Raw genomic sequence first — 26,839 nt, forward strand, 5'->3', positions numbered from 1 at the left:
GCATCCAGTACACATACGGTGACAGTGACAAGGCAAAATGGGCTCCATGGTTGCCATGCTATGGCGTCTGCCAGGGCAATCCAGGGAAAAAGGGCGCAAAATGATTGTCTGCCGTTGCTTTCACGGAGGAAGGATTGAGTGACGACATTTACCCAGAATCACTCGCAACACTGTTTTTGCACCATCATGCATTGGGATCTCAACCCAGAATTCCAATGGGCGGGGGAGACCACGGGAACTGTGGGATAGCTACGGGATAGCTACCCACAGTGCAATGCTCCAGAAATCGACGCTAGCCTCAGTACATGGACGCACACCGCCGAATTAATGTGCTTAGTGTGGCTGTGTGCACTCAACTTTATGCAATCTGTTTTACAAAACTGATTTATGTAAAATCAGAATAATCCCATAGTGTAGACATACCCTAAGAAACTGTTAGGATTTTTATTACCTGTTTAGTAAATCTGCCCAAAGCTGGTAATTGTGTGAGAGAATGGCTAAGTTAAACTTCTTATTTATTGACAATTGGGCTGATGGAATGCACATCGTGTTTTAGTGAGGTTCTCACTCTGAGGAAAGCAGTAACTCCAGGGTATTCGTGTACTCGGGAGGGATGGGGAATGCGCTCCTTGACTTTGGTTCCTTCACACTTGCAAAGTGTTGCTGAGCAGGACATGTGAACTGTACTCCAGTCACTGCTGATGTTTTCTTCTGAGGCACAGGAAGCTTTCTAAGGGAGAAAGGATTCACACACACCCACATTTGCTAGTGATTTAACCAGAAAAGGTTAGTTCTGAAACAGTCTTGTCTGTGTTAGGAAAAGCTAGCACCAGACATGCATTGTTTGGCAGCTGAGGCAGATAGCAGTGATGATTCAACGTTTCTTCTTTACAATATAATATCTTGTACTTTCCACATTCAGAGTGCTTTATGCATATGAATTAACCCTTCCAGCACCCTTGCATGAGAGTTGTTATCCATGTTTTACAGAGGGAGAAGCTGAGGCAGGAAGTTTTAAGAAAGTCGCCCCAAGCCACAGAGGGTGTTAATAAATAGAATTGTGATTGGAAAGCAGAAGTTCCTGGCTCCCTCTGCTATGGCCAAACCTCTGCTGTAGGCAGTAAACCTGTTTATACAGATCTCGGTTTGAGGTTCTCTCACTGCTCTTTTCAGAATGATTTCACTGTGGATTTCTGTTCTCTTCCTCTAGCCTTCCCACAGTGACAAAGCAGCCAACCCAGAGGTGCTGAAATGGACAAATGAACTGGCAAAGTTACGGAAGCAGCTTAAAGGTGAGTAACTGGCAGGGGAAAAATGTCCTGGATTGACTTTGACCTATTTTGAAACGCTTCGTGGAGCTATTACCCAGTAACTGAAAATATTCTGTTTTTTCCATCCCCATCCAAAAAAATCCATCTAGAGTCAAAACTAAAGATATCAGAAGAGGATCTGGCTCCTGTGAGGCGCCAGCGGAGCAACACGCTCCCCAAGAGCTTTGGGTCACAGCTTGAGAAGGAAGATGACAAGAAGCAAGATCTGTCCGATAAATCTGCAAAACCTGCAGTGGAAGTGACCTTCGACTCCATCCAAAAGAAGCTGGAAGAAAAACGAGCAGAGACGAACCGGCCTGAGGACATTAAGGTACAGTGCATGCAGGTCAGGTTAGATATCAGGACTTCAAATACAGTCCTGTAATGCACAGCTGTATGACATCTTCTGAAATCCATGCAACATCTTGCAAACTGCTGAGTTTAGAATCTAGTGATAGTGATATATGTATAACATACAACATTTTTAAAGTAGTTTTACTTTTCACTGGAGTACTGTAACATCAATTTTTGTCAAATAATCTAATTATGATACTACATTGGTCTTGCTTAGTCTCTCTCTCTCTCTCTCGTTTTTCCGTGGCATCTCTCACCAGAGGGTTGAAGTACGGAATTGATCATTTAGGTTCTCAAAGAACTATCCACACTGAATTTCATAATGGATTTTGTTCTTTGCCTCTCCCAGGTTCCAAGAAGTGTTTGATATGCTTTTGTTTGTGGGTTCCTCCTTCTCATGTTTGGGTTTCTCTATCTTCTGTTATGACGGGAAGGTTTAGGCAAATCACGTGGGTCTTTTCGCAGTTTCTGAAGGCGGGCATGCTTTGGCTTAGTCTTATATTTCCTGCTAGCTCGTTCAAAGTCGATTGCCCTTGTCTGAGGGCACTTTATCTGCACTCTTAAGAGTTTCGTATCTGGCCCTGTTAGCTACATGGTTGTCTTTGAGGGTGATTGGCAAAGAAGCGGTCTCGATCTGATGTAGCTAGTTCCTGAAATGTTGATAGCCTTGTACATTAAGGCCTTGAGTTTGCTGACATGTCCACTAAGCAAAATCCTTTTTTTGAAAAACAAAAACAAAAATGTAATCTCTGAAAACTGCTTTTAGAAAAGGTGCAGACAGAATTCTCTCATCACTTCGGATTTGCAAGACAAAAAGCTGCAAGCTGAGAGATTTCAAAAGTGCTCGTTCTGTGTGGGCTACTGTAATATTGAGTGCAGTGATGGGACAAGAGAATGAATGGTGTTGGATTCGAAGGGCAAGAGGACTTACACTATTATGTCCTCTTACTTCAAAATAAATAATAAACTTTAACAATTATAGAGCATTTTACATTTTCAAAGCATGGAAAAAACTAATGAATCCCCTAGATGAACACACAAACCCATACCCCTGAAATCTAAATGTCATTTAGCTGTAAGTTGTTTCCATGGCACATAACATGGGTCCGTTATGGTAACAATTTTTTAAAGTGCATCACAGGATAAGGGATTCGGGGAAGTAGTGGCAAGTATTGCAGGCTTTATTGCAAAATAAAGATGGCTTAATCTTTCAGAGTACAGTATGAATGCAGATAAGGCTAAAGCCCAGTGTTCTCTGAGTGCAGAAATGTGACTTTTTTTTCTCTTCCCCCTCCCTCCATCTTTTATATAGGACATGACTAGAGATGAGATATCAGCTGAGAAAGTGGCTCTTCAGAAAGCACTCTTGTATTATGAAAGCATTCATGGAAGACCGGTACGTACAGCCACACCCATGTAAAATAGTTGCTTGAATTGTCTTCGCCTTTCATAGTTAACCTCCCTCCACCTTACAAGTACACCAACACCTACGCTGGTGGGGAAAAAAGCGCAATGATTTTGTTAATCAGTCCCAGGCCCTTTACTCAGTGCAATCACTCATCTGGTGAGAAGTGCTTTTAGCCTTGCATTAACTGCAAAGTTTCGTGTCTGTCAGAGCAACAGGCTCTTAATTATGATTGGTATCCCTGAGTCTTGTCCTGGTGGAGGCTGGCTGGATGTAAAAGGAAACTCATTTGTGACGTTGATAATATGAGAGAGCGCAAATTCATTTGTCACCTTTCTGAGACCGTTGTAACAATTGTTTAAACAGTGCACACCTCTGGTAAATGCTAAAGTTTTCTAGTTCCACTTCGCCTGCTTTCTGCTGCCAATGTATCCGAAGGTGCCAAGCTGGCAAATTCTCTCTCCCCTTCATTGTGCTGGTGCTTTGGAGTCTCTGATCCCTTTTTTTCCCTCACGCCTGAAATATTTGCTTCTCAGCCTGTTGTTCTAAAATTATTTACTTTAATTTCCCCCTCTCAATGCCATCTACATGGCTGCTCAAAGGCCACATGATTATTACTGCCTACACTCAGCCATCTAGGTATTAGACTTTTATTACTGTGTAAGGCATAGCAACAAACCATTCCAGGGAAATAATTTGTTTTTCCTGTCTCCTTTCTGAGTCTGGATTCTGCTCTCACAGTGATGTAAATCAGGGGTAATCCTCCACTGAAGTTAATGAATGTACACCCATGTAAAACCAGTGTGGGGGCAGAATCTGGCCTGTTGTTATAATATATTTTGCTTTGTTTTTTAGTAGCATAACTATTCAATTTTTTTAAATATACTACTTTTACAACCCAGCAAAACTGAACCTAGTAGCAAGGAAGGCTACAGCTGACCAGCTTTCCTGTTTCCAACTACTGGCATTACTGCAGTGGAAAAGTACTGAGAGATCTAGGATAATGTGGACAGTTGGGCCACTTAAAATAAAATTAAAAAACAACAAAAATCAGTGGAGCTCAGATTTATTGTGTAACTGGGTCTGCATCGGTGTCAGATGAGCATGCAGAGGTAGGGACTGAACAGCTATAGTTAAACCAGAGAATCTATTTTTGCAGAATTCCTGGAGCCACTCTAATGAAGCAAGAAATGATCTGTTCTTCATTAGCTGCTATTTGCCACATGGCGTGGGCCTGAAATTTTGACCAAAGGCTCCATTATGCTAACTGTTTTTTCATAGAATTGTAAGATTGGAAGGGACCTCAAGAGGTCATGTAGTCCAGTCCCCTACGCTCAGGGCAGGACTAAGTATTATCTAGACCATCCCTGGCAGGTGTTTATGTAACTTCCTCTTACAAATCTCCTTTGAGTGAGATTCCACCACCTCCCTAAGCAATTTATTCCAGTGCTTAACCACCCTGACAGGAAGTTTTTCCTAATGTCCTACCTAAACTGCCTTTGCTGCAATTTATGCCATTAATCCTCAGAGGTTAAGAAGAATAATTTTTCTCCTTCCTCCATGTAACAATCTTTTATGTTCTTGAAAACTGTTATCGTGTCCCCTCTCTGTCTTCTCTTTTCCAGACTAAACAAACTCAGTTTGTTCAATCTTCCTTCATAGGTCATGTTTTCTAGACCTTTAATCATTTTTGTTGCTCTTCTGGATTTTCTACAACTTCTCCACATCTTTCCTGAAATGCGGTGCCCAGAACTGGACACAATACTCTAGCTGAGGCCTAATCAGTGCAGAGTAGAGCAGAAGAATTACTTCTCGTATCTTGCTTACGACACTCCTGCTTATACATCCCAGAATCATGTTTGCTTTTTTTTGCAACCTTGTCAGACTGTTGACTCATATTTAGTTTCTGATCCACTATGACCCCTCGATCCCTTTCCGCAGCACTCTTTCCTAGGCAGTCATTTCCCATTTTGTATGTGCAACTGATCATTCCTTCCAAAGTGGAGTACTTTACATTTGTCCTTATTGAATTTCATCCTATTTACTTCAGACCATTTCTCTAGTTTGTGTAGATCGTTTTGAATTTTAATCCTATCCTCCAAAGCACATGCAACCCAAACCAGCTTGGTATCAGACACAAACTTTATAAGTGTACTCTCTATGCTATTATCGAAATCAATAATGAAAATATTCAGATGTACAGATAGGGACCACACATCTGGAAGAACCTCTAGTGACGGGTAAGAAGCCTCCATTTCCTCTGCACACTTAGAGATTATTTTTCCCAGTCCAAACCTTATTTTTTTTTATTTTTTTTACAAAACATGGGAGTTTATCCTCTTTGAGGTGGCATTAACTGACGGTTCGGTTCTTTCCCTCAACAGGCACCTTCTCATGTTGTTTTCTAACCCTTAAGGACAGTATGGTCCAACAGCAAAGCAGTGCCAGGGCATTCTACCCATTTTTCGGTCCCAACATAGCCTAGGCAGGGAGGATTCACCACTGCATTACTCCATTTTGTGCCCTTGTAACACCATTAAAACCATCTAGTTACAGACAATAGTTCACAGTTTACAAGGCAACGCTGACTGCACCTGTAATGAATATAATCACATCAGCATGAAACCCAGTGAAGACAGTGGTGAACCTGGCCTTGCGAGTCCTGTAAATGGGTGGTGTATCTCTGGGCTCCGTACTGCTGGTTACATTCCTCCCTTCTATCCAAAACACCCAACCAACCCCCGCAAAAACACCTTTAGAGAAAAAATCCCAAATCTATCCTGAAAAGAATCAACCTAAAACAAAACAGCAAAAAAGTAAATTAATAAAATTTAAACTGTCCGAAGTGCACACCCTACCCCAAGCAGAGTTTTTACATGAAGGACTTTTCTATTGCTATCGGTTTTACGTGGGAGTTGCTCAGATACTACAGTGATGAGCAGCATTTTAAAATCCTAATGTAGGTAGATAGAAATGACATCACAGTTAAAGGCCCTGCCCTAAGAGCCTCCTAATGTAAACTTAGAGCCAAGATACAGTGGAAGGACAGACCCAGGGTGGGAGTAAGACACTGGGGTGAATAAAATGAAGAGGATAAACTACATGGTCATGTGAAATAGTCTAGTTGCTGGTTTCCAGTCTCACCCACAAGATATTAAAGATACAGAAACCCATTTAAGCAAACGATTCTGTAGAAGTGTAGAGCTTCACTTTCTCATGTACCACTCTTAGCTAGTGTCGCTTTAAATCTCCCCCTCTCCTCTCCTACATTCTCCCCAGTCATTACAAGGGAGTTTTGCTCCCTAGCTTTGTTCCAGAAGATGAGCTGGAGAGTAAAATGAGCAATTCTATGCTAACAACTTGCAGGCATCTTAGGGGAGAAAGTGCAGAGGCAGAGGAGGGTCATTGCAATGTCATTTTACATAAGGGCTGTAGATCAGCATGCTTGGGGAGGGGCCTCCAAGGGAAGGCAGTTAGTCATCACAGCTCCTTTCCTTTGTTCCTAGGTCTGTTCTGGGATTCCAGACACAAGACTGTGGGTGTGAGCCCTGTGCTTTTGGCCACGAGTACAGAAGTGGCCACAGATGCAGACTGCCTAGTGTGTGTGTGTTGGGGTGGGGGTTATGATGAGGACAAATGAATACTAGCTTGAGCCTAAATGTCTTAACCTCCGATTAACCACATTACAAAAGCATCACACAGCTGGAAGTTATGCCAGGGATTGGAAGAGCAGGGCTAAAGGTACACTGGCAGGTCAGAGTGGCAAAGTTCATAGAATATCAGGTTGGAAGGGACCTCAGGAGATCATCTAGTCCAACCCCCTGCTCAAAGCAGGGCCAATCCCCAGACAGATTTTTACCCCAATTCTCTAAATGGCCCCCTCAAGGATTGAACTCACAACCCCAGGTTTAGCAGGCCAATGCTCAAACCACTGAGCTCTCCCTCCCCCCATACTAATCTCAGGACCATTGCCGCTAGCACACCGTTCTTTTGAACCCAGATAAATGAGGGTGCAGGAGCATACATTACAGACTAGAGTATCTGCTGCCAGCCTCATGGTCCCATTCTTTCTTGCTTTTCAGGTAACAAAAAATGAGCGCCAGGTGATGAAGCCTTTGTATGACAGGTACCGCTTGGTCAAACAGATCCTCTCCAGGGCCAACACCATCCCTGTTATTGTGAGTACAGTACTTCTCTAGGGGGGATTGCTTTGGTTTGGTGAGGGAGCTTTTTGGGTGGGAGGAGGACAGGAGAATCACACGTCTGCACAGTTACAGAGGCCCAACCTCCCTGGTCACCAAAGAACCAAGTATCTGAACGACTGCAAGTCAATGATACCATAGCAACTGGGACTAGTGTCGAGCTGATCAAGGACTCCAGTGCCCCAGAGCTGGATGTTGAGCACTTTTCACCTTCTGGTGCTGCTCCTTCCACTGGGTTGCTGTTGATTTTTCATTACATGGTTTTTGGCTAAGGCCTCACCTCCTTTTTCCCTCAACATCGTAGACTCGGTGTTGGTTACTTACATTGGCAGGAACAGAGACTTGTGTCTGGCCTACGCTGCTGAGGAGCTCAACTGCATCAGCAGCCAGACAGCCCAGTCTCCCAGTCTGCAACACTTACTAGCAGAATACACAAATCTCTGCTGCTGCTTTCTAAGTTGATGCAATCAATCGAGTGCTACCGCTTCCACGGAGTCCCACACATCTGTCCTGCAGGGCCATTGTCATCCGCTCCACCGACATGCTTTTATCTTCAGTGACCCAAATTTGAAGCGCCTTGCATCACACATCTGGTATTGCTCTTGTCACTGGCCCTAAAATTATTGTACTATAAAATACATATGCACACTCATTTCGCCCGGCCAGTGAAAGTAAGCTGTTTTATATTGGTTTCTGCCTGCTCTTTGTTTCATGAATGATCCTTTGTCCTTTCACTATTGCGAGGCCATGCTTGTGTCTTGGCAGCTGTTTGGACAGGGTGTCTGTTCAGAAGAACAGACCGGCGAAGTGTTACTCAGAGCAGTCAGACACACTGGCAAGCACACTTTTCTGGGCGTTCTCGGCATGTCCTGTTGTATTTTTTTTAAAACCCCCGAAACTCCTGGAATCACTGTTGTGATTAGTCCCCTGTGTGAACTAGATACGTAAGGCTAGCAAGTAGAAGGAAGCCTTCCAACCCAGCAGCCACCTCTTGGCAGTTTACAGCCAGCTTCTCCAAGGAGCTCAGTTCCCATTCAGGCACCAAAATGAAATGACCAGAATTTCAAAAGTGCTCAGTCAGCCCCCAGCAGCTGCCATTGAGAGCAATGGGGCATGTCTTTCTCCTTTACCCACCTCTCTGAGAACAGTGGGAGCTCATGGGGGCAGAGCACCTTCGCAGATCCAGCCATGTCAATTAAGTGCCTAAATGGGAACTGATTTATTGAAAGTTTGGCCTCAGCCGTGAGTGCTGAGTGCTTTCGAAAATCGGCCTGTGGAGTTTTGCAGGGCATATAACGTAGCTGCAGAGAGCCACATGTTGTCGTTATACATCTATGGGGTTGCTTTTTTTTGTTTTCCCCTTCCTTAAAGCATTTATTTTCCCGCTCATGCACTGCTGGCCCTTCCTTGCATAGTGTTGTGTTTGCCTGCACTTGGCACTGATGTCCATTGCTAAGCAGCGACTTGAAAAAAAACAAAACCTTTCTCTGCTTCAAGGTTTTTTCCAGAAGCTTTTTCTTTTTAAGAAGCAGTTTTCTTATGATGATCTGGATGAGCTAAAAGAGTCATGGAGATGAGGAGAGCAAGAGAACAGGTGGTGGAGGAGAAAGGGGTTCACAATATAACCTACTTGTTAACACCTGTCACAGGGTTCCCCCTCCAGCAAGCGGAGAAGCCCTTTGCTGCAGCCAATTATCGAGGGCGAAACAGCTTCCTTCGTCAAGGAGATAAAGGTGAAGACCTCCAGCTGCTAACTAATTGCTCAGTCTGCATCAGTTTTCCCTTCCCGCCAATGACAGAGATTGATTGATTTTTTTCATTAGTATTGATTCTTTGCAGTGTCGCCAAAAAAAAATCATCAGTAGCTGCTTAAGCCTAGCCAATTTTGAACAAATCCCTCCTTTATGTTACTGCAGATCAGCCTACAGTATTTCCTTGGCTTTGTGTTTTTCCTCTCCACACGTATTTTACTTTGTAAAAACTTCATGATTATTGGTTGCACCTCTGCTTTCTTTTGCTTTTGAATATTCCCCACCAGTTTTTTGCTGTTCTTTTTCTCGCACCAAAGCTCTGAGGCGTTTATGCCACATCACAGCTGGGTTGGGCTTTCCCAGAACACAAATAGGTTATAGCTAGCACACTCGTATCGGTTATGGAAATTTACCCACCCCTGTTCGCCTTCTGGCTGTGTTCAGTTCTTATTTTACACTTTGAAACTACACTTCTAGAAGCAGAGTAAGTACAGCTTAGTAACGTTAGTGAATTTTTGATCTGGTTTGTTTGGCTGGATTTTTTTTTTTGACTCTGTGCAGCCATGGGTTGGTATTTCCCAGTGTTAAGCACTGATATGAAAACATTGGGCCAGATTCATTACTGCATGTGCCTTAAATAGTTAACGCCCTAGGGATTAATTTGGTCCATATTACTTTTGTCCAAGAAAGGTCCAATCACCAGCACCAAGGGGCTTAGCATATGACACAATTATCTGCATGCTTGTTATTGCCATCACAGTATGAAAAAGAGAAACATGCTGCAATGCATTCTGATTTCATGCTAACCATCCAAAACTGGGTAATATTGCAGATACCATGAACTAAATATTCTTTAATTATAATTATTGCAGGCTAAATATTAATTGCATATATGAAGTACATATGAATTAAGGTGAAGTTACAATATCATACGTGTTAAGTGGCTTTGTGTTTACATAGCTGCTTATCCCTCAGTGAATTGTTCTTAATATTTAATAGATAATTGCTGAACCAAGCCTGAATTAAGGGCTATATTCTTTTAAAGTGTCCTCTAATTTTACACCACCAACTTTGCGCTGCGATTTCTTTCCAACTCCAGGAGTGATTGCAATATGTGTAGACATACCTGAGCTAGCTTTAATCTAGCTAGCATGGGTACCAGCAGTAGTGAAGTTGTGGCTATCTGCCCAAGGGCTTGTCTGCACTTAACACACTCCAGCGGCAGAGCTGGGTCGCAGCCACACTTCAGTGTAGACTATACCTACGCCACTGGGAGGGGTTCTCCTATTGGCATAAATAGTCCACCTCCCTGAGAGGCCGTAGCCAGGTCAATTCATTGGAAAGTTTGTTCACTCGGAAAACTGATGCACTGTAGTATTGGATTTTAAATTGTGTATTTGTAATTGTGTATTTTAGAATGTTTTAAGGTGCTGGGAGCGCCAAATGCCCACAAAGGTGAAAAAATAACTAAAAATAAATGGATTGCAGATGCAAATAGTCACATGCAGTAACAGTCTGATTGGCTGCAGAAGTGAATTGATTGTGGGGACAAAATTCCAGGCCAGGTTGAGGCCCATTTAAAATCATGCTCCTACGTGTCTGTCAGGCATTTCCAGTTGAATTCTCACTAAAGAGCCTTCCGATTCACTCCCTTCAGTTCAAGGAGCTGAAATCTTTGCGGATGATCTGTGACTATAAATTATAATCTGAGGCACTAATGCCCTGGACAAGTGACAATTCTGTGCTATGTCTGATGGTGTCTGGTTCCAGTTGGCAAAAGCTAGTAGCATGTTTTTGAATCGCACTACTCCTTGGCAGTCGTGACAGCAAGTACAGTGCAGTTAGAAATGGAAAAAGCTACCTGAACTAGCCCCACTGGGATAGACTTCATTGACATAATATCCACAGCCCTCTAGAGGGGGAGGGGTCTGAAGTAATCAGTTTTAAAATTTCTCTCCCTGTGGCAAAGGAGAGTAGCAGACACTCCCAGACATCTGAGCAGGTGCTGTTGTCACCTTCTGCCTTCTTCTTTGCTTTTATCATAGCACTTACGGCTAATGTGCACAGCACCCTGTACCTGAATGCAGAAACCCACGCACTGCACTCTGAATTAGCCAGCAGGATGAGGTGTGAGAACAGTACACAACCGAAGGCACTGGCAATCATTTTTCCTTGGCCTAAGTTTTATAACTGGCAATGAAACTGTGCCATGGTCTGTCTCTAGAAAAGCTTTAAAATCTAATCATCAATCAGAAATCGCATTATCTTTTATCTGTTCCCTGCTGTTTTCCTTCCGATGTTTTCAGGTTTCTGTTTTTACTTAGTTTGTCCCTGGCTAGCCAGTGGGTGCTCCATCTGTCGTTATTCTCAGTCTGTGGCTTCAGATTACATTTCCCTGGGAAAGGCCACTGACCTCATAACCACAAGACTACGGGCCAAATCCAGACCTGGTATATTTTTGGCAATTTATAGACTCATAGACTCTAGGACTGGAAGGGACCTTGAGAGGTCATCGAGTCCAGTCCCCTGCCCTCATGGCAGGACCAAATACTGTCTAGACCATCCCTAATAGACATTTATCTAACCTACTCTTAAATATCTCCAGAGTTGGAGATTCCACAACTTCCCTAGGCAATCTATTCCAGTGTTTAACTACCCTGACAGTTAGGAACTTTTTCCTAATGTCCAACCTAAATCTCCCTTGCCGCAGTTTAAGCCCATTGCTTCTTGTTCTATCATTGGAGGCTAAGGTGAACAAGTTTTCTCCCTCCTCCTGATGACATCCTTTTAGATACCTGAAAACTGCTATCATGTCCCCTCTCAGTCTTCTCTTTTCCAAACTAAACAAACCCAATTGTTTCTGCCTTCCTTCATAGGTCATGTTCTCAAGACTTCTAATCATTCTCGTTGCTCTTCTCTGGACCCTCTCCAATTTCTCCACATCTTTCTTGAAATGCGGTGCCCAGAACTGGACACAATACTCCAGCTGAGGCCTAACCAGCGCAGAGTAAAGCGGATGAATGACTTCTCGTGTCTTGTTTACAAGACACCTGTTAATGCATCCCAGAATCACGTTTGCTTTTTTTTGCAACAGTATCACACTGTTGACTCATATTAAGCTTGTGGTCCACTATGACCCCTAGATCTCTTTCTGCCATACTCCTTCCTAGACAGTCTGTTCCCAATCTGTATGTGTGAAACTGATTGTTCCTTCCTAAGTGGAGCACTTTGCATTTATCTTTATTGAACTTCATCCTGTTTACCTCAGACCATTTCTCCAATTTGTTCAGATCATTTTGAATTTTGACCCTGTCCTCCAAAGCAGTTGCAATCCCTCCCAGTTTGGTATCGTCCGCAAACTTAATAAGCGTACTTTCTATGCCAACATCTAAATCGTTGATGAAGATATTGAACAGAACCGGTCCCAAAACAGACCCCTGTGGCACCCCACTTGTTATACCTTTCCAGCAGGATTGGGAGCCATTAATAACTACTCTGTGAGTACGGTTATCCAGCCAGTTATGCACCCACCTTATAGTAGCCCCATCTAAATTGTACTTTTCTAGTTTATCTATAAGAATGTCATGCGAGACCGTATCAAATGCCTTACTAAAGTCTAAGTATATCACATCCACCGCTTCTCCCTTATCCACAAGGCTCGTTATCCTATCAAAGAATGCTATCAGATTAGTTTGACACGATTTGTTCTTTACAAATTCATGCTGGCTATTCCTTATCACCTTACCACCTTCCAAGTGTTTGCAGATGATTTCTTTAATTACTTGCTCCATTATCTTCCCTGGCACAGAAGTTAAACTAACTGGTCTGTAGTTTCCTGGGTTGTTTTTATTTCCCTTTTTATAGATGGGCACTATATTTGCCCTTTTCCAGTCTTCTGGAATCTCCCCCGTCTCCCATGATTTCCCAAAGATAATAGCTAGAGGCTCAGATACCTCCTCTATTAACTCGTTGAGTATTCTAGGATTACACATCATTGACCTCAGTGGATTCCGACCTGAGTACACAAGCTCTGAATCTGGCTCTGTTGCTTCCTTACTGAGTGAAGCAGAAGGAGATCTAGGTTTGAAAGGGAGAAAGATTTTATAGAAACAGTTGAAATACTAGCAAAGGAAACGCAGGAGAAACAGCAAAGGAAGTGGCTCTTTTTGGCCCCAGTTCAGCAATGTGTTTTAGCATACATCGTTTCCTTCAGGACTTCATTGGGACTGCCCAGGAGCTCATTAAACCTAGAGTGTCCGTCAGTACCTTGCTGAACCAGGCGTGTCAGTCCCTGTTTAAAATATTTCTTCCCTATCCTATTATTTATTTATTTTATCTCATTTGCTATCTCATTCCCTTGCTACCTATATTTTGGCATACAACTGGCTTACAGCAACTTAGCTGGATGTGAGAGGAGGACAGGGCTCAATTGTTTAGAAGCCAGAACAAGATCTGAACAAATAACTCAATCCCAGAACAGGTTCCTCTTTGGGAGCGCCAGATTGTGGGTGTGTAGTTGGGTGTGCAGAGCCCTTCACATTGCGTAGCCGTAAACAAAGGGAGCTTTCACTTAGCCAGGCCCCCAAGTGCATCTTGAAGGAAGCGCTCTCACTAAAGTATTTCAGCTTTTTAATGTTTAGCATTGTATTTTTCCAGACAACAAACAATCCATGTGGGGACAGAACTGGTAACAGATCAAGTCAGCAACAACTGCATTTTATACACTCACTCTCACTCTATCGTATAATTGAAATTCTGGGCTGAGTTCAGTGTTCTAGTTTAATCAAGATAGACAGTCTAATTCTTGAACTCCTCTACTGGACAGAAATATCACAAACCTTCCCTTTGTAACTCCTTGTTGCAACACAAATCAGTCCTTTAGCTCTCTGGTTCTGACAGGTTCCTTGCTGTGTTCTATCCTCACCATATGTAAAGTTATCGGCAACATGCCAAGTGCTACAGAGCCCTTTGCGAGGCATCCACCGCAGGGGAGGTTTAATGCAAATTAATGTGGCAGCTTGTGGATTTGTCACAACTAAATTACTGATGGGCTTAGGTGTGGAAGACGACTGGCACCATTGAGACATTGTGTCCAATAGTTGTCAAGTTTGGAAGTACTTGTAGCTTAATCAAGAATACTGAAAACAAATGAACAAACAATAGCAGGCTGCCAAGAATTCTGATTTTTCTTCATCATGGTGATTCTGCCGCACTTTGTCTCACTAACAAAGCTGAATTTGTGGTGGTGGTTTCTACTAATAATGGGTTGAGGCTCTGTGTGTGTGGAAGGGGGTTACTACTGATACTTTAGTGCACTGTAAATCTTAGAGCAATTAAGGTGCTGTCTCTGTCTATTGACCGCTTTCCATATCTGTAGCCCAGTGCTTGTGGTGAAAGAATATAATATGCGGGTTGTGTCTGCAGAGAGAAGTAGTAACCTCTTGTTATGGGGGCTCTGTCTCTCTTTCTGTAGGAGGAAGAGGAGGGTTCCGACGAGGACAGCACCGTGAAACCAGATTTCACAGTCACCCTGAAACCAGATTTCAGCGTGCGGAGTTTCCTGGATCAACTAGAAGATGAGGCTGATGGCTTCATTTCTCCAGTGGATGATAAGATGCCTTCAAAGAGCAGCCAGGACATGGGGCTGTCTACCCTCCATGCTGCTTCTATGTATGTCATATTTCTTGTACTATACCAAGTGTGGGCCTAGATGCAGCAAACCACAGCATTTGCTTAAATCTCATTGAAGCCAAAGGGACCTTAGCACATGGTTAAAGTTAAGCAAATGCTAGTTGTTTTGCTGATCAGTGATGGGACTGTTCACATTCTTAAACTTAAGAGTCGTGTCAATTTGTTAGGGAGTGTTTGTAGGATTGGCTACATATATTTTGGTAGAATTACTATACCACTCCTGTTTTAATTTTATATGTAATTTTTATATCTATACTTTAACCCTACAGGCCAGAACTCTTAGAGCAGCTCCAAGAAGTCAGGGAAGAGAAAAAACAGATCAGAAAAAAGTTGAGAGAATTTGAAGATAATTTTTTCCGAGAAAATGGAAGGTATTTCATATCTAATTCATCCATCTATCTCTATAGCTACTGCCAGTAATACTTACTGAGAGCAAAAGGCTTTGAAAATAAAAAGTGCCCTAAGTATGCTACCAAATTAATCCTCACTTTATCATCCTCAATTTGTTGATAGGGAAGCTGGGATACAGTGCATCTGTTCCAAGGCCAGTTGAAGTCACTAGGGGTGTGTCTATACTACCCGCCGGATCGGCGGGCAGCATCGACCCCCGAGCGCTCTCTCGTCGATTCCTGTACGCCGCCGCCACAAGAGGCGCAGGCGGAGTCGATGGGGGAGCGGCAGCAGTCGACTCACTGCAGTGAAGACACCGCGGTGAGTAGATCTAAGTATGTTGACTTCAGCTATGTTATTCACGTAGCTGAAGTTGCATAACTTAGATCGACCCCGTCCTCCCCCCAGCGTAGACCAGGCCTGAGAGTCTTCTCGTTAATTCTGTGAGACACAGCACATTGAGATTAAGAGTAAAATTTTCAAAAGCACCTAAATCCCATGAGGAGTTAGGCTCCTAAGGGACTTTGGGGCTTTTGAAAATTTTGCCCTAACACAGCAGTGGAGCCAAGATGAAAACCCAAGTGTTCCAAGCTCCTTCTCATATGTACAGAGTAGTAAATCACATAAACCATAAGATAAAATCTAGAGCCAACTCATGGACTGACTCCTAGGAATGTAATTCTTTGGGACAGAATCAGGGCTTTGGAGCGGAGCCCGGAGCAGGTCTGGAGCAGTGGAACTGCAGGTTTTTGCCTAGAGCTGGAGCACAGCTCCAAAGCCCTGGACAGAATAATAATCTTGTCTGAAGGGACACTATAGAAATGTATCTCTCGATCCCTTCCTCCCATCTGTGGGTCTGCGCAAACACTACTTTGGTACTTAATAGGTAATTCATGGAATAAATTAATGTTAAATAGCAGCACAAGAAAACAATGCAACAAGACGTGTAATCATCTCTCAAAAAGAAATGTGAAACTCAATAGTTAAATGCATGTGATTTCTTGTAACATATTGTGTATATGAAGAGTCTGTTCCATATTTGAGTCTCCATAATGAGAAATACATGCTACATCATAGACTTTAGAGATTCTGGATACTGAAAATACGTGCTCTAGGGGGAAAGATGGTCCCAGTGAACACAAGGCTAGGCCCACTTTGGGGAAGGGCTCAGCTAGGCTGACCAGACAGCAAGTGTGAAAAATCGGGACGGGGTGGGGAGTAATAGGAGCCTATATAAGAAAAAACCCCAAATATCGGGACTGTCCCTATAAAATTGGGCCATCTGGTCACCCTAGGCTCAACTGACATCATAAACCCTACGAGCCAAATTTTCTCCTTGTATGAGCATGGTTCCCGTTTGCCTCAGTATAAACCAAGTACATCTATGTGGAGAATTTGGCCATAAGCATGCAGCTCGAGCACTCGCTCTGTGAATAGCATCAGAGCTCAGAAAGTTAATGCCCCTGGGAATTCACTTCAGTTGCATCAGCTGCTGGTGTTTGTGTGCATATGTAAACTTGCACATGGACACATATCTATGTAGTATGTGAGCTGATGATACCCATGTGATAAATTCATCTATTTATGCACCTTTGACAACCTCACCAGCCCTGGCTCAGCACTCGAAGAGACTTTTTCTAACATGCTGAATCTCTGCGCTGCTTCAAAAAGGACCCGGGGTTAATCTGCAACAAAAAGTTTCCTCCTTTCTATAGTCGCAGAAGTTTCTGCCCAAAATGTGTGGCCTGGATCCCAGGATGAGCAGTGTTCAGTCTTGGTCCACTGACAGATGTATGGTCTGATATCTCATGACCCTCCAGAACTAGAAATGGAAGCTTTTATACCTTTGGAAACGGGTACCCACTCATAATAGCTTCTGTTATAGCCAGTGAGAGCGTTTCAATGGAACAGGAAGCTGTCATAAGACATGATAAGCTGACCACTGCTTGAGATCGAGGGGTGGAGGGGATAGCATAACTGGCTCTGATACAAGGATGTCAGTATGTTTTGACTCTAGAATAGCATCAGGATCACTTTCAGCTTTGACACAGAAATATGCTGAGTTTCACCCCCCCCCCCATTATTAGGTTAGGTTATGCACCTTTTTTTCCTTTTGTAGCTAACTAAAAATGACATTCATCATTTTTCTCTTCAAATGACAAGTAACAGAGGCGGGGGGATGGCTGAGGAAGTAATGTCCTGCCCGAAAATTCTCACATCTCCTCCGTTTTTCTGTTAGAAATGTCCAGAAAGAAGATCGTACTCCCATGGCTGAAGAATACAATGAATACAAGCAGATTAAGGCAAAGCTGAGGTTGCTGGAGGTGCTGATCAGTAAAAGAGATATTAGTTCCAAGATTATGTAATGAAGCTGATCGACTTCACAGAGAGGCTAAGAAGAGACCGAGACAACCAGATGAATGCATGAAGGGTGCAGCAGGAGCCCGACAATGAGGGGCTTAGCAGCTCCCCAAGAACTGAAAGGCCATTTTTAGACATGGGAGGTGGAGGAAGGGTGGCTTATCACTCTCTGCACTCGGTGTAATCCATTGTGCCACCAGGCCAGTCATCTAGACTGGAGTTGCCAGCAAGAGAGAGGTAATGCTGTGCTCAGAGATGGCGCCGAAAGGGTCCTTAGTTTTGATTCGCTTACCAATTCTGTCATGTTTAGAATATCAGAGTCAGATTACATTTTTCCAGAGAATCATAGTGAGAGGCTGACTGCTATGAATAGTGGTGAATCGTCCAATAATGTCCTCTTCTTTCCCAACCGAGTGCCCTGTCCGATGGAAAGTGATGCACGGTTCCTGCTGTCGGGAAGTCCTGAGGATGTTCTCTCTTAGCTACCATGACAGTGAGCTTTGGCTCCCAAATTACCTGTAGGTTTGGGAATTGGGCCTTTTCAGTTACCCCACTGAGTGCTGGAGAATTGCTATTAATCAACGCCCTGCCTACTGTATTGGCCTTTAGTGTGACTTTTCCCAGTGTTTGATTTTCTTACATGTGTTTTCTAGCTGTCACTGCTGCTTAGGTAGACGGTAGCTGCCTCCGATGAGAAAAGCACTGTCAAAGAAAGGTCAGCAATACGCTTAGTTGCCGGGTCGTCTTAGCTGGCATTTTGAATTGTGACATTGGGACTGTGGCTGGGCATTTGGATCAGAGTGGAGGTTCTGATGGCAGCAGTCAGAATCCTATTGGGTTTTAGTAGCTGAGATGTTCTATTGAAATGAACGCGCTGCTCTGTCACTACAGCTCTCCCAGTTCAGGTATCCGGTAAGCAGAGTGAAGATCTGTCCATATCAGCATAGACAGGCCACCAATCTTTCAGTGTCTGATACTGACTTTAAAGACTGAGCTGGACAGTCCATACACATATAGTGCACACACCCTAAACTTTTTTCTTTTGTGCACCTAAATGGTAAGACCACATGGATTGCAGCACTAAATGTGAATTGCAGAGTTGGGGATACAGCACACAGTGAACTCATGGTCTTTTCTTCCCGATGATAATTGCAAATATAAATACGTTAGAGGAGAGGGGATGCTTCAGGAAATGAGAAACTTTGAGCCAGATTCTGCCCTTGGAAGTGTGTGAATCTGAGGTCAAAAGTTGGAACTTAACTCACTCAAATCAACATGAACAATTTTCAGAAAGGAAAACCTTGTTATGAATGAATTATAGACAGGTAGTTTAGACACTCATGTTAGACATTTGCTATTTTGAAGGGAAATGAGCTAAAAAAAAGAAGTGGAAGGCTCTTATTTCTGTCATGCAGAGCCATTGGGCTCCATTATTTCCTTGTGTCACCCTCAAGAGCGTCAATGTGCAGCTTCACACAGCCCAGGGAGAAGCCCCTAGTTGGAACTAGAATAAAAAGTCTAACTTCCCAGGGCAGGATTCATCCCTGCTGCACATGGGTAGAGCAAGCCAGCATGTTCCCTCCTGCATATTGATCCCATCAGTGAGCCAGTGTGGAGGAGCAGGGCAGTGATATTGAGTGCAGGGATTGCAATTGTATTTGGCCCTTGTGTAGATTAGATGAAGGGGTGGGAAGCCTGCCTGTGCCCTACCCCGTGCTTACATACCAGGACAGTCTGGCTCCAAGATACATGGCAGTTCATGTTCCCTAAGCGCATTTCCCCCACGTTGCTATGTTATGTTGACTCTTGCCACAATAGATACAGAACATCTACAGCGGGTTTCAATAGCTTCTGTATCTCAAAACTTATTAAAAAGAAATGTCTCTCTTCCCCATCCATGAACCCTGGCAAGGTTCTCTAGAATGTCAGGTGTCGGACAGTGCCCGTGAGAAGTAGTACATTAAAGATAAGCCAGCGCCAGTTGGTAAGAGGTAGCATAAGTTGGATCTTTTCTTTTGCTAGTCACCAAATTCATTGCACTTAGGGGTATTTTCCAGGTGGTTCTTCATCGATCACAGAATTATCCCCTCCACCTAGAAGAAATAACAGAAGTAGGAGAGACTGAAGCCTATATTTAAAAAGGTAGCCTAGTTTTTGGGCGCCCAGCCTAGGGCCTGATTTTCAGCGGTGTTGAGCACCCACAACTTCCATTGACCTGGGAGTTGTAGGCACTTAGCATCTCTGAGAACCAGACCCCAGAGGTGTCTATACCTGGGCACACACATGCAGAGGCAACTTTTGAAAATGTGGGCCGGATTGGCTGACTGCCGTCCTCTTTTCCTTCTGCATGCAGGACGTCTGAGAATTCCAGTAAATAATGGTGGTGCCATTGTCCTCCAAACCAGCTTTATGCCAGTTGAAAGGATGCATGGGAGGGTTGGGTATTTGGGGCATAACTGTTTAATAGGACAGTGATGTTTAGTAGCAGAAATGATAGGACAAAAATGGCTGCTGCGTTCCTCAGAAGTCAGTATTGCTGGTTGCCTTTTATACGTTTAGTTAAGTGAAGCATTGAGACCAATGCTTAACTTTAGCCATGTGTCAGTCCTATTGAAATAAGCGCATGCTTGAAGTCAAGCCTGTGGCTGGTGTTTTTGTAAGTAGAGATGAACTTAAGCACGAACTTAAGCACAAACTTAAATACTTTGCTGAATCAGGGCCTTATCTCCTTAATACCTAAATTACAGTGGCTGTGATTACCTGTGATATAGCCATCAGTGTCCATAGCCTTCATGCAAAACTCCAGAAGTCACAAGGAGTACATTTTGTTGTTAAAAGCCTGCTTGAACTGTGTACTGATAATTAACTGTTTTGTTGCCCCAGCAATTCTTGACCAACAGTATATAGCAGAATATTTTGTTTTTAAATTGATAAGACTATAGGGTTTTCTGACTGCCTAGCTACTGTTGTTTTCATGGCACATTGCTGTGATTTCAGATATTTTATATAAATGATAAGTATAATGATGCACTTTAGAGAGATTATATTTTTAAAGTTTGAAAGCTAATAATAAAACCTATATAGCCAAAATTGTACTCTAAAAATCCTTGTCTAGCTCTCTCTTGTTAAAAGGCTGTTCTTTAAACAAAAACATAAAATGAATAGCACCAGTTGAGCTCAATTCCATGAAGTCTCTGTATCTCCTGCAAACTGATTTGAGTTTGGTAGAATTTACTGCAATTTACAAAATAGCCATTCAGGTACTGATCAACCCCCGCCACCTCCAAAAAAATAGTCATGCAAAAATCAAATCATTGCTGTAATTTTTTCATTTCAGTTTTCCTTTGTTATTTCACTTACTGCAGGCTCTTGAGTGTACAGCCCAGTTTATATTGCTGTTTACATGAGAACATTTGAATGCAAGTGAGAGTTCTTTTAATAGGAGTGAAGTGCTGAGCAAGTATCTGCTTCAAATAAAATGAGTAAGCTGTTGGAATAAGACAAAATATACTTCCATGGCAATAGAACTTGTAGTGTGTTCTCTGCTGGCATTATGGCCTGTTTGGTATCTGGCTTCGCATGGCCTAGAATGATACAGGCACGTGTCTTTTTTGTTTTTTCAGCAATGTGTGATTGTGTATTACCAAATGTGAACATCATAAATGACTGAGGGTTTATTTAATGGTGATGATGATGATAAACAGGGTATAAATATAATGATAAAACGAAAAGACTTAAAGATGGCAAAAGCTTGTAATTTTCACAGGTAGCATTTGCTTTTATTCTGTTTACTTTGGTGTAAACACTCAGTTAATAGATGTTTATATTAAATATGGTGTAATTAAAGCATCTTATCTCTTGATTATTCTGTTAGGATTCAGTTTTTATTACATGTATGTGCAAAAATTCGTAAGTGCCATCAAGTCATGGTAAAAGCCTTTGTGCCTGAGAAGGAAAAGCATAGTTTAGTGACATCTCAGCAAGACTTCTATTTAGGGGAATGTTTGCAAAATGGTAATTCAGACACACTGGAAACAACAGAAATAGAAGCTTGCTTGCTGTCCAGTAGTATAAGGTGGATAAATCACTGAGAATAAGATCTTTCAGTCGATGCCTGGTTCTGTACAGATCTCATGTCTAGGTTGTAATGGAAGTAGCTGGTTAGAAGTCAGAGAGGGCTTTATTTGCAGCCTTGGTGTAATATTGTTTAGGTACGGTGTTTGTTAAATTTGTGAAGGCTCCTAGAACAGCAGTTCACATGCTGCGTGCTTGTAGCATGGATTTTGTCAAACACTAATACTTTGCAGGCAGTATGCAAAGTTGTACTGTTGACTTATTCCCATTTTCCGTGCCCCACTCACTACGAGGACCCACAGCAACATCGGGGTTTCTTATTGATGTGGGAGAGAAATTGGGTTGGAGGCCAGTGATTGCGAGGGCGTGGAATTTGTGCACCCTTGTTCATCCTAGAGAGGAAAGTAACTTTGCATTCTGGAACTGTTGCCATTTGCAGTCGTTATCTTTAGCTATGCCTTTGTGCTAGTTTGGGGGATAACTGCACATGGTTAACAGCCGCTGCCTGTTTGCAGCTGCTAATGTTGTGAATGGCTCTCATTTTTTGTATATTTCAGAAAGTAAGAAGCACTTTGCTACAGTGTATGCACTTAAAAATTGCTGTCTCGTTGTTGAGAGATTACTGGCTCTAGCAATAGCCTGTACCTCGGATCATTGTTAGAACTGGCAATATCTGCAGAACAAGAAGGAACCTTTTAAGTGCATCGACTGTATGCCCACTTCCTGCCAAAATCCTTGCAGTGCAGTTAAATGCATAACATTGACTGGTTCCTCTTGCTTTTCCCCTCAGGGAGTCATTGGGTTATTGAAATACCTGTGCTATGTGGGACCTGATCCTGCTGCCGCTAAAGTCCACAGCGTGTCCCTTTAAATTTCTCTTTCAGGAAACGAGGAAAACTAAGCAGAACTAACAGTTTATATATTTCCTCTTCCTTCATCAAAAAGAATGGAGCTGTAATTGTCAGTTAGGCCAAGCAAAAATGCATTTACCCTTAGTAGTGCCAGCTGGAAAAGGGTGTGGACTTTGGAGTCACAGAACATAGTGCGATATGTGAGACCTGTCTGACTCTGAACCTCGTCTGCACAGTGACATACACATGGGTCTGACCGGCTGCTCCTGAGCAGCCTTAATCCAACTCTCGCTGTTCTGGAAAGTGGTTTCTTTTCTTATTTGCCTGCAAGTGTCTGCATGGCCCCTACTAAGCAGGGGAAGGGATTTACATGTGGGAAATGTGAGACATTCTAAATCCTTCCAGTTAACATGGGCTGTGAGGAAAGCGGAGGAGACATTTCTGTGGGTGTATTTTATGCAAATACTCTGACAATCAGCAAGTCTCTTTATTGGTAGGCAAGAGGGGAGGTACTTAGAGCCATTTTTTTTTAAGTCCTGTTTGTGCATTCAGGGTGGGTTTCTCAAAGCAGCCTGAGGGAGGAAGGCACCCAGCTCCGTCTGGAAGTCATCTAACTTCCTTCAGCACTATTGAAAATTCTGCCCTTTATCCTCAATTGCACGATATGGAGGTCTAGGATTTTAAAGGGATATGACCGGGCTTAAAAAAAAATTGGCCCTTCAAAACCCTAATATTGGGGTAAATTTTTTAAAGTTCATTTTGGCCAGTTTCCATCTGAATGTAAACATGCCTGTGGTAGTGTCTGCAAACAGCATTGCAGCTGTGTGCTAGTGCATGCAAACCAGAATGTGAGACTGACTGCTGTGTTTGTTAACGTCCCTGCTGAGTGAAAGTAAACACACAGCATGATGGGTGAAAAGATTTGTTGCAGTTTCACTCTGTCTCAATCTCTAATGCATTATTAATAATCAGCCTACTTAAAATTACATGGAGTGAAATCCTGACCCCACTGAGTTTTGCCATTGACTGCAGCAGGACTCAGTTTTCACCCACTATGTCCGTTTAAATTTCTCTTTTTAGGAAACGAGGAAAACTAAGCAGAACTAACAGTTTATATATTTCCTCTTCCCCCATCAATAATAACGGAGCTGTAATTGTCAGGCCATCCAAAAATGCATTTACCCTTTGCTGTCAACACTGATGGAAAATGCAAGGTAACCCGTAGCAGATTGAAGTGGAAATGTAGAGGAAGTATGCACAGCATTATATTCGCTTTTCCAAATGTTGCAGACTGTTTGGAGGTCAAATTAGATAGACGAGAATGTGGTTTCACCAGAATGACCTCTGACCTCTTTTCTCTCACACTCTATTTCTACGTGCTTTTTATAGGAAGGTACTAAAAACAAAAAAGGATGAGGAAAGGCTGCATTCTTTTGAGGCAAATAGATTTCTGCCCCTGGAAACCATAATTTGCAGTGTATAATACCTCTTTATTTTTGGACATGAGATTGGTGAGTCCTCTACCGGTCATCTTATTAGCTTTATCCGTGAAGGAACCATATGCTGTGGTAGCCTTACACTTTGATGTATCGTTGAATATCTTATTGTCCTTGGCAAAAAGAATTGTAAAAGTTCTTGGCCTTGTACATCTAGAGGATCTGCACATCCAAGCTATTCATGATGGCATGCGGGGCATCAAACTCTGTCCAACCTGTATATTATCTGTTCTGTATGACACAGGGTATTTAATGCTTGCTACAACTTTGTATGTTCGAAGTATTCATTGTGCCTACTTGTGCCTCTCTGCGGACATCTGCATGCATTGGTGTAAACCATCTTCTATTATGTGTATATGTATATACATAGAGAGGTATATATTTACACAAATGACTGTGCATGTGTGTATACAATTTGATTTTAGAGTTCAGAAGCCAGTAACAGCCAGGTGTGTGGCTGGAGAAATCACTTTTGCAGACTTCATTCTCTGTATGAAAGCAACTCCATAACCGTCTCATGCAAATGACATATTTAACAAATAATGCAATCTTAGCCAGTGTGGGCCCAGTTCTCTGTTTACATGATTTATGTAAGCAAATTTAATTTGAATCTACAGTGTCTTTTTTAATGTAAACTGATTGACAAATGTTATGTGTACATTTTTGTACATGATTGTATTTTGTATGAAACAGAGGAAATAAAACTATTTTGACTGCAGGTCTCTAGCAATCCTTGCCATCTGCATGAATTGCTGACAAGGGACTGGTGCAACAATCAACAGGCTCAGTAACCCTCATGAGGGATCTGGCTGGCGAGGATTAGGGGTGAGGAGAGGGAAAAAGCAGCTGCACCCATCTCCAGGGATAGAATACGGTATCGTTCCGAGGTGAGGGCCTTGCTATGTTAAGTCCTCAACTAGGGGTGTGAGGAAACTGCCCTGCTAGTCCCAGACACTTGGCACAGATCACCATGGCCGGAAATAAATGTTAGGTATATCCTGCCTTGGGAGTTTTTGCTGATTTGGTAAATAAATCTGGGTCATTTAAAGGCAAAATGTTTGCCCTGCAAGAGTGTTTTGCTGAGCTTTAGGCTCTCTCACCAGCAGGCATGATTTAGCAATATCCAGAGAGAAGTATGCACCCCACGAGAGGTGGAGAAATCACCCCACTGCCATGAATTTGGTGAGAAAATGTTTACAAGAGCCCCCTTCAGCCCATCCCCTGCCCCTCTGATATGTTGTCTCATAGGGTACACAGGGAGCTTCCTTATAGAAGTCTGCTGCAGCAAAAGGGGGATGCCACTCTGAAGTGTGCAGGAAGATAATAACCAAGATGCGGGTCATGCCAAAGGCATCTATGTTTCCAGGTCGCACCCTCACCTCAAAGCTTTTAGTTTTCTGCAAACAGAGGCAAACCTGAAGCCATTTTGAAAGGACTCCAGCACTTGCTCCCTAGTGGTGAAGTGATGGTGTGGGTGTGGCCCAGATTTCCAGTTTAATTGCATTGCAAACTCCATCCCTGTGTGGCTCTCTGGGATAGGGACTCGTGCTCCATGCAGTAGGAGGGACTGGTGCACTTGTTTAAAACATCTGTGATCCTCTAATTATCCCACAGATTCCTTTAATCTTGGAGCATTAAAGTGCTGACTTACTGCCAAGTGCACATGATCCCCTCCTTCCAGGCTGCCGCCCTCATTCCCGTAGTGGAGGAGTTCTACGCTGTAAAGCTTTGTGAGTTTCTTACTCGGGTGGCGGGGCTGGAAAGCATCTGCCACTCTCAGCAATGCAGGATTGCTGCCAGTAGACGTTCCTCCTCCCTATCCAAGTTCTCTCTCCTGAATAGACCTGATCACGCTAACTCCTCTCAAAGCAGACTCAGGAGCAGGTTCTAACCTGGCATCTTGTCTCCCTTTGAGGCTTTAGCTAAGCACTTCTTACTCAAGCAAAACTCCCATTGGTACAGTAGAACCCTTATTTGTCACCCAATCCTGAGATAGGAAGAGCTCTCTTGGAACCAATGAGAGATGCTTGCTCTGGTTGGGACAGACTGCACTAGCTGGAAGAATGAAGCAGCCACGCAGAAGCCAAGGGTCATCATCTCTAAGCACTAGCATGAGAATTTGCAACTTAAGGCTAAATGAGCAGCACTTGGGAGGGCTCTGCCTGTGACTGGAGCTTTATTGGCAAAGGCAATGGGGTGGGAGTGGGAGAATTTGCCTCTGGTGTGCTGGAGCCATAGATAAACAGGAGATTGCAGGCTCTAGGGCTGTGACTGGGCTCTGGCACCAGCACTCAATTACATAAAAACAGCCACACTGCATCAGACCAAAGGGGGGAGGGATACCTCAGTGGTTTGAGCATTGGCCTGTTAAACCCAGGGTTGTGAGTTCAATCCTTGAGGGGGCCATTTGGCAATTGGTCCTGCTTTGAGTAGGGAGTTGGACTAAATGATCTCTTGAGGTCCCTTCCAACCCTAATGATTCCATGAAAAGTCCATCTAGCCCAGCATCCTGTCTTCTAACAGCAGCCAATGCCAGGTACTTCAGAGGGAATGAACAGAACAGAATCAAGTGATCCATCCCCTGTTACCCATTCCCAGCTTCTGCAAACAGACTAGGGACACCATCCCTGCCCATCCTCACTAATAGCCATTGATGGACCTATCCTCCATGAATTTATCTAGTCCTTTTTTGAACCCTGTTACAGTCTTGCCTTTTGCAACATCCTCTGGCAAAGAGCTCCACAGGTTGCCTGTGCATTGTGTGCAGAAAGATTGTCTTTTGTTTGTTTTAAACCTGCTGCCTATTATTTTTATTTGGTGACCCCTAGTTCTTGTGTTATGAGGAGTAAATTACACTTCTCTGTTTACTTTCTCCTTACCCATCATGATTTTATAGACCTCTGTGATATACCCTCTCTGTCATCTCTTTTCCAAGCCCCAGTCTTGGCACATTG

General features: G+C 43.1%; 1 protein-coding gene across 13 annotated transcripts in view; it reads left to right on the top strand.

Moving 5' to 3' along the window:
- Positions 1-25,013, top strand: part of FAM13A (family with sequence similarity 13 member A) — a 224,449-nt gene extending 199,436 nt beyond the window's left edge. For 5 of the 13 annotated variants that reach the window (XM_030564855.1, XM_030564854.1, XM_030564858.1 and 2 more), the window contains exons 11-18: positions 1,211-1,292; positions 1,421-1,641; positions 2,977-3,060; positions 7,152-7,247; positions 8,921-9,004; positions 14,496-14,692; positions 14,983-15,084; positions 17,343-24,636. In XM_030564855.1, coding sequence (XP_030420715.1) covers positions 1,211-1,292; positions 1,421-1,641; positions 2,977-3,060; positions 7,152-7,247; positions 8,921-9,004; positions 14,496-14,692; positions 14,983-15,084; positions 17,343-17,469 — 993 coding nt within the window. In that variant the 3' untranslated portion in view covers positions 17,470-24,636. Of the gene's footprint in view, positions 1-1,210; positions 1,293-1,420; positions 1,642-2,976; positions 3,061-7,151; positions 7,248-8,920; positions 9,005-14,495; positions 14,693-14,982; positions 15,085-17,342 lie in introns of all 13 variants that reach the window. The other 8 variants (XM_030564852.1, XM_030564846.1, XM_030564849.1 and 5 more) reach the window with 5 other exon arrangements.
- Positions 25,014-26,839: the final 1,826 nt, after the last annotated feature.

Source organism: Gopherus evgoodei, chromosome 5 (genome assembly GCF_007399415.2).
Source record: "Gopherus evgoodei ecotype Sinaloan lineage chromosome 5, rGopEvg1_v1.p, whole genome shotgun sequence".
NCBI classification, from domain to species: domain Eukaryota; kingdom Metazoa; phylum Chordata; order Testudines; family Testudinidae; genus Gopherus; species Gopherus evgoodei.